The sequence below is a fragment of the Larimichthys crocea genome, chromosome III, assembly GCF_000972845.2.
Source record: "Larimichthys crocea isolate SSNF chromosome III, L_crocea_2.0, whole genome shotgun sequence".
In the NCBI taxonomy this organism is placed as follows: domain Eukaryota; kingdom Metazoa; phylum Chordata; class Actinopteri; family Sciaenidae; genus Larimichthys; species Larimichthys crocea.
Genome location: NC_040013.1, coordinates 10,703,981 through 10,719,203, shown reverse-complemented (window position 1 = coordinate 10,719,203; position 15,223 = coordinate 10,703,981). Strand labels below are relative to the sequence as shown.

The following is a 15,223-nucleotide window of genomic DNA, read 5'->3' as shown; positions in this document are numbered from 1 at the left end:
AACACCTGTGCCAAGTCAGGTTAAACTGACAGCATAATATGTTAACAAATCTGGGAGCTGAACTTTCATTTTCATGCTTCTCTTTTATCACTGCTCCACAGCTGCTCCACCTTTACCACATAAGTAAGTCTAGATTTTCACCTACCATCACTATTGGACCTGAAGCTCTATTGAATCAGTAACCATACCCAACAGTAATGTCAACAGGTCCTGGAGTACACTTGCATTCAAAAATGAAACATTTGCAGATCCGCAAAGACAAGATTGGTTTGGTTACTTCACACCATCTCTTTATCTCACCGTGTCATTAATATAGAAAGCTCCACCCTGGTTGCCAGCAGTGATGTTGTAGGTAAGCAGTGCATTAGGCCCACTGTCAGCATCTCGTGCTTGGACTCTGGCCACAGAAGTGTGTATGGACGCGCCCTCGCTCACACTGGTGTTGTAAGGAAGGTTCAGGAGGACTGGGTCATTGTCATTGATGTCTCGGACTTGGACCCCCACCACCACCTGAAGAAAAGAAGACAAAAATAAAACTTCCACCTCAAGCCTTTTTACAGTAATTTGTATTTAGGTTGTCTGTTTGTCTAATTGTCTAATAAATGCCAAAAAGACTTGTTTTGTCTATGGTTATGGTATATGCTATGTGGTTATTGTCTGTGCAAGGCAAATTACATTACAGAAGTGAAACTCGCAAGATCATTGTTGTTCAAGAGGATATGGCGAGAATTTGCGTGTGTGTGCTTGTGTAACAAAGACCCACCGAGCTATTGCGAGATGGAGTTCCAAGGTCTCGGGCTGTGACAGTGATGTTATAGAAGGCTGTAGTCTCTCTGTCCAGCTCTACATCCTTCCTCACCCGAAGCTCCCCCTCCACTGGGGAAATCATGAACTCATCTGACAGAGGCACAGAGAAAGAGGCTCAGAAACACATAGTAAGGATTTAATAATATATCACTCTCTTGACAGAACAAGCTTGTACTAACTCTGGTGATCTCCACCGGTGATGCTGTACTCCACTTTGCCGTTGAGTCCAGAGTCTTCATCTCTGGCTCTGAGTGTCCAGACCCGAGGTCCTGGCTGGCCCTCAGTTACCACAAAGGGTCCCTCATAGGCTCTGGGGAAGGTGGGTGTCTCATCATTCGTATCTAGGACATTTACCAGCACCTGAGGAAGGAGGGAGAAGGAGAGGTGACTGATTGTCACATGTGCTGTATGTATATAAAAAAAAAGGGATGCAAATAATAATTATTAAAATATTTATATTATTTTATTTTTCAATAAATCACTTTACTTCTTAGTTTATAAAGTGGTCAGAATTCAAATCCCCTGATTGGTGGTGCTGGAACCAGCAAATATTTGTATTATTTAATTAATTATTTAAATTATTTAAATATTTAAATTACCTGAATCATTGATTTAAATAGCAAAACTGACAATATACTTTTTGTTGACAGACAGTTCATTTTAAATGGTAATATAATATATGGAACATTATTTGAGTTAAAAGGGTATAAAAGAGTGTATCTCATTTGTTTAATTACTGTTGTGCTAGATGTCAAGCGAAGAGCAGGATTTGGACACTGGTCTGTAGCTGTGACGACCAGTGTGTAGTGTCCATTGCTGATCTCAAAGTCCAGCTCCTTCACGGCTGTAATCCTCCCCTAAATTCACACACATCATATATATAAAGTTAATACATAATATAATATGTATATTGATATATGTACACACAGTAAAAAAAAGGTCAAGTCTCACCGTAATGCTGTTTATATGAAAGGTCTGCATCAGGTTGCCACGAGCGATAGCATATCGCAAAGTGCCATTCAGACCCTCATCGGGATCGATGGCTGTTACTGTGGCGATGGTGGCACCTACTGTGTCTGGCCCCTCGCTCAACACTGTGACATACTCCTCCTCAGGAAACTCTGGGGCATTATCATTCTCGTCCACAATGCGAACATAGATGGTGGTTGAAGTCTGCAGAGAAAAACAGACACGAAACATTTTTACAGCTGAATCTACTATTTATGGATTACTGGGTTACACTCTACTGAAAATACATGTTTCACTTCCAGCATGGTATGAGCTTGGCCTGCAAGTGAGTCTAAAATTGATCTTGTAGTCTAGTCATCATCATGTTGAAACTACAGCAATGTATCATCAAAAAAAGCAAAGGAAAAGGAGCAAAGGCCACAAATCAGGACTCCTCTTGAAGGCCAAACATGCAAACTGTTAATCACTGTTTGCTATAATAACAACTAAACAATATATTGTCAATTGTCAGTAGTTTCTCCCCTTTTAACGAGAAACGCCTTTTCTATACCTCGTGCTACACGTGCCACTCCTACACCTTCATACACTGTTTACTAGCTGTATGACTAATAAGGCTTTCTGCATGAGATGAAACAAACAGGTTTTGCTGTCTTCACTTATGATGAGTAGATGTGACATTCAGGAGTGAGGACATGGGAGAATGCAATAACAGAGTAGATTGGAGTGTATTTGGTTACAGACAGAAGGAGAAAATATCGTGTGAAAACCCAAATGAAATCATAAAGAGTAAGTGAGGCAGAAAGAAGATGCTGCAATGCTGCACGGTAGCCAGAATGTCTGATTCCTTATGGTTTCATCTTCTCACCTGTGGGAAAAAAGCTCAGTCTGTTGTGAAGCAGAAGTGGAAGACAGTAGCGCAACCCGAAAGAAACCACTCAAAGATTCTGATACATTAAGAAAGCATCATTGTGGGGAATCAACGTTGAGTGTTGAGACAATTCCTGCTCCACCAGTCCGACCATGTAGTTTCCCTCCCAGTTCCCCTCCCATTACTACCAAAAAGATGGACCAACTGACACCCTCGGGTTGTGTCGGTTAAAGAAGCCGTTGGCATTTCACAATGTTGTGATTTCTCTTGTGGTTGGTGTGTATGTGTGTTAAAAGAAACAATGCCAAGTAATTAGAACTAAAGACAAAAAACAAAAAGAGGTTATCCAAACATCACAATGTCTTCATTCAGTACAAAATATATTATATCCATCATTGTGTTAATAAGCTGCTTCTCCAAGTATCCCTTTGTCATGTGTCAAGCTTATAAGATTAGATATATTCTGTGCATTATCTGATGTATGTACATGGTGACATGATAGTTCATCACTGCTATACCAATGGGGGTGGGGCCCAGAGAGGGAGGGAGAGAGAGACAGAGAGACTCACTGACAGTGGGGGAGGAGCGTTTAAAGTCCGTATCACGTTTCTTCTGCGCTCTAAGTTCAGAAGGATAAATTCATCTTTGCGCACAAAGTGACAAGGACCTGTCAGCCACCACTCCGTGTGTAGGTAGAAGGTTGAGAGAGTTTGTATAGTTCAATAGTGAAGGGGGGGGAAACAAAAACAAGTTTTTAACAAAAGCTACTTGTAGAATCAGTTGATAATAGTCTGGGTCAAACACTTTGCTGCTGCAGACAACATCCAGACAACCATGGAGTGGGGATTACCTTGCCGGACATCACTTTGCGGACTGAAGATCATGCTTTGGGTTTGCTCGGTTCTGTTTAGCGTAGCTGGAGGTAAGCACACATAATGACATACATCTCCTTCAGAGTTGTTGTAGTAACTCCCTCATCACCATGTCCGGGCGTGTGTGAACTTGTTGACAATGTTTTATGAGTGAAAAACATATTGACTGAAATCTCTGAAGTGAAGCTGTTGTCTTTTTCCAACACAAAAGTGAACTGACACGCACGGAAACGCTGGTTAAAGCCCCGGTCATCATTTGACTTCCAGTAGGAAGTTGAGTGTGTTTGATGGGTGTCAGAGGGCCGCTGTGAAGTTTCTGTGACAGTCTGTAACTTCACTCTATTTTACGCATTGTGTGCTCGTGGGTGGACAAAGACCTTGACGTAAACCTCGTAGTGTATTTTCGGTGCTCCGCTACTTTTTCCAAAAAAACATGACAACAAGTTATTTTATTTCATTTTGATGTCACGTCATAACGTGTGTGTGTGTGTGTGTGTGTAAATACTTTTGTATTGAGCGCTGCTCTAAGCCTTTCAGGGTGTTGCTGCTGTTGTTTTGAGACGGAACATCTGGTGAGAAGCTGTTTCGGTGCCGCTCCCATGGGATGTAGCGGAGTGTAAAACCACCCTAGACTAACTCTTTACAACATATCCGCAAATTTAACGGTGGCCACAAACTTTTTTAGACTGGCGAGTCATAAAATGTTCAGAAATGTACATAACTCGAAAGACGACAAAACAAAACATCCATGCGCTTTGGGCGCCTGTGTGCAGCATGAAGTTTGGTGACCTGTGCGTCCAGAAATCAGTTATTGCTCCATTTTCACAGACATTTCCTGTGTGTTCGTAGGAGCTGTGGTCAAAATGCAGGGATTTTATTTCTTACTTTGGTATAGCTTGGCTAAGTTAAAGCAGCTGACGCTGGAGGAGACGGGGAAGCAGCTGTTGCCTCCGGGACGCAGGCTGCTTCACTTCAAACGCCACAGAAACCTTGCAGAGGTTATCAGTTTTCGGCTTTAGGATTTAGTCTATTTAGATAAGCTCACACGGTTAAGTCCGTCAAAGGTAGCAAGCGATGTTTACTGAACTGATCCAAAACCTAATATGTCTTAATGTCTTTGTGTACAGTGTTTCGAAACAGGCTATTTATGCAGGCCTATAAAACTCAAGAGGCTCCAATAAAAGAGCTACAAGGCTAAAGCCTAACTCCATGGTACCCTGCCTTCAGCCCTGTTGTGTTTAGAAATTTCCTTCCTTTAGCATATGATTAAAACAGATGTTTGTGCCACTGCCAGTAATGGGGTTCTCCTCCACAAAACATGACTTGAGATAAACACAGTAATAATCAGTGGCTCCTTTCCTCTCAGTATAGATAAGCACTCCCTATGAAGGACAATGGCACAGTCAGAAAATGTCAATAAAGACCACAGGATGTGAGGACTGACTCCCTGTCTCAACTACTTTCTCCTCCTGTTGATACAGAGCTTATGCTGTGCATTGACCCCCTATCCTAAATGAATAAGTCATTATTAAGGGGGTGTAGAGATAAAAAAAGAAGCTGTCTTGGGCTTATCTCATTGACAAGAGGCCACAGGGCCAGGAACACACAGTAAAGCGGGCATGTTTTCGTGCAGCAGTTGTGTGGGCACATACTGCATGTGCGTGAGTAATAAAGACAGGAGGAAGGGGAGCTCCCTTCTTCTTCTGTAATTTTTGTGGGTATCAAAAAGCTTTGTCAAACATTTTGTAGGTGCAATCTTGGTATCTGCTGCTTAATATGCAGCGAGTATGGCACGTAAAGCAAAAATCTGAAAGTGGCCTTCATACTTCCAGTAAAGATGAGTCTCCCACAGAGTCGTCATTGACCGTCAGAGCCTTGACTCTGCTTCTAATAGCAGCAACACAAATGGCCACCCAATGAGTTTTAGTCAATAAAAGTCTGAAATATTTAACTCTAATACAAACAAACGAAATGATAGAATAAGTATAATAGACATATTATTGTTGGAAGCAAGAGAGGACCCTAAAAGAGAGAGGAAGCAGTAAACTGGTTGATAATAATTAAGTCATCTACAAATTATGAAATTAAAATGTACTTTTTCTGTTTCAAAAGTACAAAAACACCCCTTTACGCTTTCAAAATGACATTTCCCGCTCAGCGTTGCTGCAGCCAAATGATGAAACATATTTTGTAATTATGTTGTAAATGTGTACGAAACTGTCATTACACAACCTGTTAGTGACATAGCTAAATGCCTAAAGTAAATTCAGTGGAATTGGCTCACAAAGTACCAAAAGACCCAACAAATGACTATCATTAAATCTCATGGATCCCTGAACATGGTTACCTGCGTCGCTGATCCATAACCACTTCCTTTTCTGAGTAGCTTGAGTTTGAAGTGACACATTTGAACACTTCCTGTTTCTGAAAAGATGTCTAATGTAGTTTGTTTTGTTAGAAGCTTCAACTGAAACCTGCATTTGTGAAGAGGCTAATCTAGGATCCTCCTCCTGGTTTCATTAACACCCAGTAATGGGTCCAATAATCATTAACATTACACTAGGTGTGAAAAAGGGTGGAGTGTGTGGGATATCAGGTAGAGAACTTATGCCAGTGAAAGCATACCGGATTTACCAGTATGGTATGTTTATTACCCTGTGTTGTATTAGCACCTCTAGAGAAATAAGATATACTCTATATACTCTTTCAGTAGTACTTCAAATAGTTAAACTTGGGGTCATTTAACCAGATATGGAGACACATTTAATTAATTCACATGAGCTATGCTGCATGTCTGAATGCAAGAAAGCTGTCAGAGGCAACATGTCTTAAACAGGTGGCATTCAGCCTTAAAACAAAGGAGTGCCTGTTTCTGGGCCCTGAGGGGCTATCAGGATCCCAAGAACAGAGATCAGAGAAGAAACTTAGATCTGTTCTGGAGCCAAAACACAGATGTCTGGTGTATACAAGTGACAGAAATCCTGTCTGTACCAGACACAGGCAAAGCTTGATGTCTGTTTTTACCTGGTTGCAACCACATCAAGATAGCTCAGATAGTGCTGACACTGTGATAACATCACCACATTGGCACCTAACATTCTTTATAGAAATCCTACTCATTGTCTCTGAAAGTATTTTAGAAAAGTCTGGTCTTGTCAGTAAGCCATACCTGCAAAAGATTTTATTTGTATAATTGTGTTTCCTTGCTGGCAAAGTTTTTATTAACTACGCTTTGACCTATCTTAAACTTAAATGTAAATTAATCACATTTTACAAAAGAAACTCCCAACCTTTGCCAGAAATCCATCTCAACTAGTTTAAAAGGGGTAAGAAAGGCAGGGAGGAAGGCAGGGCGGTGTGAAACAGGAGACGAGAAGGGCTTCCACTCCTATTGTCCCATCACACAGGCAGGAACAGCCGTGGGGGCAACAGTTTCACTTTAATCACCCTCCCTGGTCTTCCTATTGCTTTTCCTACAGCACAATGGCTAGTCCACTTTTCAGACACACACACACAGGAACAGGGCACGCACCCCACACTCTGTGACACCACACAGGATACACACATACTGAATATACAAACATGCAGAGCTAATCAAAAAGAAGGGTCGTTGGCTGGTCAGCTACTGTATTTTTCACTCCAGCAGAGTGCAAACCAACCACTTAAATATTATTCTGGCATTTAGACTAGAACAATTTATGTGCTTCCTCATTTATAGTCTAGCTGACACAGAAGGCTCTGATTTGTTGCATCTGCTGCCCCCTCAGGAAAGTAGATATAGTGCATGCAAACAACAGTTAATCCAATGTTAAAGCGAAACACACAAAACTGCTGCTCCACTGCTCCCTACAGGTTTAAACATTCAAGCATGTTGCAGTTCAATCTGTGATGTACCAGCATGTATCTCTGACAGCTGATGGAGAGCACCTGCAGTGACATCATTACTGATTGGGTTGTAGATGAAGGTGCAACCTGCTTAAAATTTTCAGGCCATATAGAGCTATTTAGCAGCAGCTGTACACCTTCAGATCGAGTTTTAAGCAAACAGGTGGAGGAGTGGGCACAATGTTTGCATGCTTGGATAGCTCAAGAAGGAAGTCCACTCCCCAAATCCAGTTACCGATTAGTCGCCATCCAAACACACACATGCACATGTTTAGAGATTGACTGGTAATCTCTGATCTATGGTTCCTCTGCAATAATACACTTGCATGCATGCTTCTCATTGTTGCAGTCTACCCACACACATAAGTGTACACACACGCACATGCACACACACTTCCTGTCTTCTTTGCAGCACTGTGCATTCTAGGATGCTAAACCTCACCACAGTCTGTTGCAGACAAAGGAGGGTAATGATCTATTTAAGCAGAGAGATAGTAACAGGGTTGTGTTACATGCTGGATATAGAGTCATTCATTATGTTTGCTGCTACACTGTGTAGTGTGGGGGTATTGTCTAGAGAGTGGTATTGTATAGTATAAGGTTTACAGAGTGACTTCACAGTGCTTAGCCTGAGGATATGTTCATTTTGTTGTGTTAATGCATTGAAATACTTGTTCAGAGCACACAGAGTTTTATCTATTAGTGTATTTCAGTGGTGCCCTACATAAGTCAGAACAGGATGTGGTTGAAGGCAGTGTGCGTGAGTCAGAGGGTTCATGCAATATGTAAAGAAATGTCTCACAGCTGTCTATTTGGTTTTCTGAACATACTGTGAAAGATCGATGCTGAGTCTGCTGAGACAAAAAAGGACTATTTTACTTTTTTAATTTTTTATTATTTTTTACTATCAGTCCGATCTTTTAACTTTCCCTAGTCTGATGACACATGAGGACTTGTATATATTGAATAGTTTCTCTCTCTGAGAAAAACTGGCAATTTAATTCCCACAGGAGGTTAGTATATTTTTTTTAGCCAGCAGACTATGTACTATCTCTAACCACAGTACAAATACACAGAACAGGAAACAAACTGCCCTACCTCAAAATGCACAAAAAAACAAGGAAGTATGTAGTGTGCAAAAATAGTGTATGGAAAATTGTCGGACTTCGGCTTTAAATCCACATTGAGATTGGTAGTTCCTATAATTAGTTTTTGTACTGTGGTTATTTATGTTATACTGTTGGTACCAGACAGGAACTTTATTCCATTTAACTTTAGCTATGAAATATTTGAATATAGTTGAAGAGTGATTTACCAAGCAATTTCCTGTCTGAATACATTCTCTTTGATTTTGGGGCTATACCATGATAAAACTTTATTCCCCTATTTCCAAGCAAATGAAAGAAAACTGGATTTTGCATGGAACACCATAATATAGCATACATTACTATTATGTTGATGTTGGCTTTTATGTTTTACTTTTTTAATTGTGCTTTGTTCTGGATAGGTGTAATGTTTTATAAAGTTTCTAAATATCACTCTTTAGATTTTGTATCTTGGAAAAACTATCTGTCACTGCAATCAAAGTAAACTTGTGACAAACGTGACAGGGAATTTATGTTCACTGGGTTGAGCTTCTCAGGCACTTCCTGGATTTGACAGGCCTAACCACAGTTATAACCCAAAATGTCATTATCTCTACCATAAAACGTTTCATTGGTAGAGCTTGTCTGCAGTAGTTCATATCAAGGGAGGAAGGATTATCTGAAAGGCCTAAATCAGACATGTTTGTAAATCATTTTTAGCTGATGTACTAAAGTTGATAAAAACATTTCCATGTGTCACCTACAATCTTACATACTTTCCCTCTTCTCTCTATCTAAAGGTGAGATGTCCCACGCCCACCCCACACTGAGTGTTTCAGCTCCCCACCTGCATTATACCTGTCCTGAAGGTGCAACTGTCAAAATGATGTGCAGCAAGAGAGGTACAGCCCTGCACGATACTGATGTCTTGAAGTACACCTGGCTTTTCACGCCCCATAGTGATCAGCACTGTACAGGACGGGCAGGCCCACGCCATACTACCATTGGTACGCATTCCCATGGCAATCACACCTTGCCACCAGGGATGGAAACTGCAGCTGCAGAGCAGAACTTCTGGATTGTTCTGAAGAATGTGACCCACGCTGACCAGGGTCGCTACTGCTGTGTGGTTCTGGACTTCCAGCCTGAACATAAACACGCGACCATCGTGCAGAAACCCCACAGCCATGTTATTCTGCATGTTACACCACGTAAGGACATCAAATGTATGAGTGTGAATGTGTAGTAAGTTAGTACATGGTAAACTGGCAGGGGAGGATGTTGACTGAGTCATCAATTCAAGTTGCTAAGTAGGACAAGATCATGATGTTAATGATTCTATGTGATGTGCTTTATGAGTGCTAAACGTCATATGCCGAGGTAAATTGCACCTGTTCTATTTAACAGGCAGAACCCTAATACTGAATGGATTTTTTCTCTCTTTCCAGGGAGAAATGGATCTCTAGATTGTACCTTCTGGGATCCCACACCACCTGGAGGTATGTCAACTTATACAAGCCTCCATAGCTAAATGATGACTGGCCAGTGATTCTATTTATTTAACTCACAGTTTCTCTGTTGCTTCTCCAGGCTCTGTGCCAGTGGCCTTGGCTGTAGCAGCCTGCATCTTAGCTCTGCTTTCTCTCCCTCTTATCCTGGTGCTTGTGTACAAACAGAGGCAGAACACCCACTCGGGCAGACGTATGTATTACTGATATGCACAAACACATGTCCAAGCTTTGGGTCAAATATAAATCTCTCACACTGGGTTCCCCATAGTGTTTTGTCTCACACTTATTTCCTGTCAGTGAGGTGGATTAACTGTATTTCACACAGTAGGAAGCACATTCACACTCTGGATCTGTAGTGTTCCGCTTTGTTTCAATACATTCACAATGGCCCATTTCCTGTTTCCTCTCTCCCAGGTGCACAAGAGTTGGTGAGGATGGACAGGTATGTTTTCCCACAGTCTGTCAGGCAGCTGGTTACATAGACCAGCCTCAAAACACAGCTGCACTTTATAATAATACTGTGTCCATGGATATTCTACTGTGTAGTGGACATTTCTCACACAATAGGTACTTTCAGCCATACAACTTGAGGCTTCAGACTCACATTCATTTCTAGATATAACATCAATCAATACACAACAAAAAGGACTTCTGCCCAGTACATTGATGGCTTTTATACCACTGGAATATTTTAGTGGTAAATCTGTAGCTTTACTTTATGGTACAATAGGAGAGAGTTTTATGCCTCACAATAAGTTGACTGATAAATTCATGTGTATGTACAAAGCCTACTGCAAACTATTTTGGTTTAGTATTAAATGTTCATTAAAGCCCCGAGTACTTCTAGAATACAACTGTGACCAACAGGAAGGTTATAAAGGTCTTAAGCAATAGATGAGCAACAGATGCGTGTTAAAACAGTTCATTGTGTAATATCGGTAATAACTTACTCATCTGGACTCATCTGGATTCTTCTCTTTTTGTGTTTAGTGAGGCTCTCGGCCATGAAAACCCTGTGTTTCTGGGGGGATCACCACAGACTAAGACCCGTACTGTGTCTCAGATCATGACCCGGCAAAACTCAGAGACAGGCCGCCACCTGTTGTCTGAGCCAGGAACGCCCCTTTCTCCTCCTGCACATGGGGATGTATTCTTCCCAATAGAAGGTAGGACACTCACACAAAACTATACATCCACATAATTTTCAGGCCAAATGATACATGGGACATTCATTAGGGTAGGACACAATAGCCATCTACTAATTAAAGATGCTTATTAAACAAAATGAAAAACACTAAATCAGTCAGCACAGGTTGGGGAATTCCCTTATTTAAACCATTTTTGCCCTTAGCCTGGCTCAAAACTTTCTATTACCAGCACAATAATACAAAGAAAGCAGAGTATGAGTTATCTCACACTGAGCTTCATTTACATAGCTGCCTTTCAGTTTAGGAGTGTGCAATATATCCATTGGTAGGTCAAGCCTTATTAACATTCTGACTGTCTAAACCTGACTGCCTTCACATTTGATACTCAAATTACGTATAAAAGTCTTTAAATTGTGAAATTTAATTGTATTGCACAAGGATATGTTTCAAAATGTTGAGTGAGCATGTTAAAGGACTCTGACGCAATCAAAGAATTGTCATAGCCTTTTGCACTTGCCGAAAAATCCTGCATCAGACATTAGTTCAGTACTGAGTATTTTTCTACCAATTCCCAGGGCACCTGTGCAGACATTCCAGGCATACTGAGGTGGATTGCCCCGTTTCCTGGCAGCACAGACTGGGAAAAGGACAGAACCAGACTTACTAATAATCCAACCTGAACACAATATGTTATTTCTATGACCTTGAAGAGTTTAGTCTGCAAACAGGGGCAAGTCTCAGAAACACGTAATGGAATTTGTCCATTGACAATATACTACAAGTAAGAAGTGAGAAGCATAAACACAAAGTAAAACAAGGTCACTCCTGATCAATGAGCCCCTAATTAAGATGCTGTAGTTTTGCTCTATGTGTCCAAATCTTCTGTTTACAATAAGTGACAGATGGAAATTACCGCTGCTTGATTGACTACAGACTACATTTCTTCTCTAGAGGGAGACACAAATTTGACTACAGACTACATTTCTTCTCTAGAGGGAGACACAAATATTGCTTAAACTATCAAAAATCCTAGAAAATAAATACAAACCATATCTTATACATCTTTCCAGATCTCATTGTCTTCAGTGGTCTACAAATGTTATGCACAATACAGAGCGTAGTTTGAGGTTTCGTGTTACGTGGATAAAAGCCACACTTCAGCTTTCTTCTTCTTTTTTTTTTGCCCGCTGACCTTCAGCAGAGCGGAATTTAACTAGCACCAGTTCCCTCTTATCTTTAAAATGTTGCAACTCAGACTTGAACCCTCTTAGTTCCCCTTTTTCATGAGTTTTCAGAAAAACATATCTTATTCTGAGAAACGCGTCACTGCGTGGTTGTACTACTACATAGAGTGGGAGGATTGGAAAAAGAAAAACTGATCCGTTCACATTTTGGGCAGGAAGTACAAACTCCCTCATATCTACATTTCGACATGTCAGCATACAGACATGAATTACACATTTGTGCAGGTTCGCATATGTGGATTACCTGCTAGCATTTCTATGCTCTCACTGACCTACACTGTTCTCTATTCCAGACACCATCATTGAGTCACCAGAGTTCCTGCAGGTTTAAAGGGCTCTAACTGCTGATCTGGAGACAGTCCTGCAACTCTCTTCCTCTTCTCTCTGCCTCCAGAGCGATGTTGCCCTTATGTGCTGTCTCACAATAACCTCTGCTGGGGTTGTGGTCTGTACATTCTCTGGACCGCAGGAGGGAACAGACTCTGTTTTTTAATTCAAAAACTATTTAGACCTGCAACAACAGCTGGAGGCCAAAAAAAAGCAAACTTTTGCTTGGGAGCATTTGTGTTGTCGCTGTGGCTTGGTTTATGTGTGATGTTCCATCTAAACACTGATTCATGAGCAAACAGCATGAGAAGAACCAAAAGTGTTGAGGGTGGGGGTCCCGCCAGGTGCAGGGGTATAATGGTAAAAGGGATAACAGTTTATGTGGTTTCTAAGGCTGCTTTCACACCTACAGTAACTTGTTTTGTGCAGTTCAAAGAAACTAGAAAGTGAATCAGAAAGTGAAAAGTGAAAAGTTTAAGTTACATTAGTGTGTGTTTCTTGCATCCTATTCTGTATAATTTTGTAGTTTGTAGCAGAGCGGCCATACTGACACCAAGCCCCTCTATTATATCACAATACAAGACTCATTTGTGTTCAGTGTCTGGCCATTCCATCGTTTTTTATGACAGAAGTGATAAATATATGTATCACTTGCCAGTCACTGGAGTAAACTTGGTTTTTCCATCCTTAGTTCATTTAGTGCTAATGATCAAGGATGTGACTAACCAACACTGTCCCGCGAATGAGTTATTTGTCAACCCATGTACACAGTTCACTTGTAATAATTCAATAGGAAAGATAAATGGACTAGAACTAAAAGACAACAGGGTATAATTTTTTGGCAAAACACACGTGTGAAAGCAACTGAAGGCTCTCTCTCATCCCTGGCGTTGTTATCAAGTGCTCAAACATCTTCATATCAAAGGATGCTCAATCGTCAGAGAAGTCCTGCTATTCTTGCACAAGTTGACAGTAATTTGTTTTTATGGCATTACACCGTTCATCTGTATCATTTCCACTTGGCCTCGGCTTCATTTCTCTTCTCTTTCCTACCTCAGTTACTGTAAACTCTGCTCTAAATGCTCCACTTCCTTCCTGTGCTCTCAGAAATGCAGCACTTCACAGTGCCCTTAAATATATTTAGAAAGTGCTGAAAACTGCAGTAAGTATTGTGGGTTATGTTTGATAATAGTTCATGAATGCCATTTTTGAACAGTTATAATTAAGAAAAAAATATTTGATTTTCTCTTGAATGTAGCCCAACACAAAACATCATCAAAAAACTACCAACGGTTTAACCACTGCCATCTCAATGCGGTTTTGGTGAATCTTTTTCTGATTATTTTTGTTTTTGATTTCATGTGTCTTGATTTGATTGTTGGGATGTGTATATCAATGTTCATTTGTGTTTTTGTGTGTGCAATGGGATGTTAATAAGTAAATACTATTTGGCACAGATGTGGAGGAATGGTATTGAAATTTTAATTCAATCATATCAAGGTAGACTGCGAGAAAATGAGACATGATTGTGATGATATTATTACTTAGTTGTGACTGTGTGTGACTGAAAACCACTGGTGGTTTTCTCATATTGAGGTTAAATATGTACAGAAAGTGTAGAAATCATCTCCAAATGATGTGTAGCAGGTGTATAGGACAGGGTGTTATGTACAAAATGTTTTTTCCCCTGAAAGTTTAATGTGTGTGTGTGTTTGTGTGTGTGTGTGTGTGTGTGTGTGTGTGTGTGTGTGTGTGTGAGTGTGTGTGTGGTCTAGTTTAAATGTGTGCGCATACTTGCATGCGATTCTGCATCTGTATGCATGTGTTTCACAATGTATAAAGGTTGTATTACACATACACACAGAGGAATGCAGTAAAAGCCTGTTTGTTCTGTATACTGCATTTAAATTGTCTCACTTGTAGCTTATATAATAAAATGGAGCTCTTAAACCTTAAAGCCAACGTGTCTAGTCTTTGAAATCATTGTTCCTTTGAACTGGCACATCTCCAAAACTATCACTACACAAGGACGTGCTGCACTTGCTGCCGAGGGAGCCATTATAAACGGAACAAGGTTGTTCCACTTGTGTGCCTCTAAGATGGTGCACACCAGAGGGAGACTGGCATTGAGGAGAGAAAATGATACAACAATCTTTGTATCTTGTTTTATGAAAAGTGACAGAGAGCTAGATTTCCTCTCATTAGAGCTTTTTTTTGTATTAGCAATTTATGTCTTGTATTAGCAGGAGATGCATTATTGCAGATTTGTACCACCTACATCTTACTGCGTGACATACCTAGACAAGCGTATCAAGCAGATCAAAATACAAATACAAGTCACATGACACCTGTCACGCAATGCATGCACATACACTGCATATCTCGTTCTGTTTCTGCACGTAAAGACATTTAAAAACTTGTGTAGAAATTACAAAACAGGAAAAGCAACAACACTTTAACTTGTGGCTTTCCTGTTTACAAAGGTGTTTCCTGTGCCTTCACAGCTG

The 15,223-nt window shown here is 40.6% G+C and overlaps 2 protein-coding genes across 2 annotated transcripts in view; one reads left to right on the top strand and one right to left on the bottom strand.

Annotated features, from left to right (window-relative positions):
- The window catches only part of cdh23 (cadherin-related 23), a 149,414-nt gene that overhangs the window by 13,505 nt on the left and 120,686 nt on the right, over positions 1 to 15,223 (bottom strand). Inside the window, exons 38-42 of the mRNA XM_027277516.1 lie at positions 1,759 to 1,980; positions 1,545 to 1,664; positions 987 to 1,167; positions 764 to 897; positions 301 to 510 (exon numbers count right to left, since the gene is read on the bottom strand). Coding sequence (XP_027133317.1) covers positions 301 to 510; positions 764 to 897; positions 987 to 1,167; positions 1,545 to 1,664; positions 1,759 to 1,980 — 867 coding nt within the window. The remainder of the gene's footprint in view (positions 1 to 300; positions 511 to 763; positions 898 to 986; positions 1,168 to 1,544; positions 1,665 to 1,758; positions 1,981 to 15,223) is intronic.
- On the top strand, positions 3,249 to 14,673 carry vsir (V-set immunoregulatory receptor). The gene is made up of 7 exons (XM_010739233.3): positions 3,249 to 3,566; positions 9,287 to 9,697; positions 9,935 to 9,985; positions 10,077 to 10,187; positions 10,412 to 10,439; positions 10,988 to 11,163; positions 12,683 to 14,673. Exons 1-7 carry the CDS (start codon positions 3,479 to 3,481, stop codon positions 12,718 to 12,720), a joined length of 903 nt encoding a protein of 300 aa, XP_010737535.1. The 5' UTR covers positions 3,249 to 3,478; the 3' UTR covers positions 12,721 to 14,673.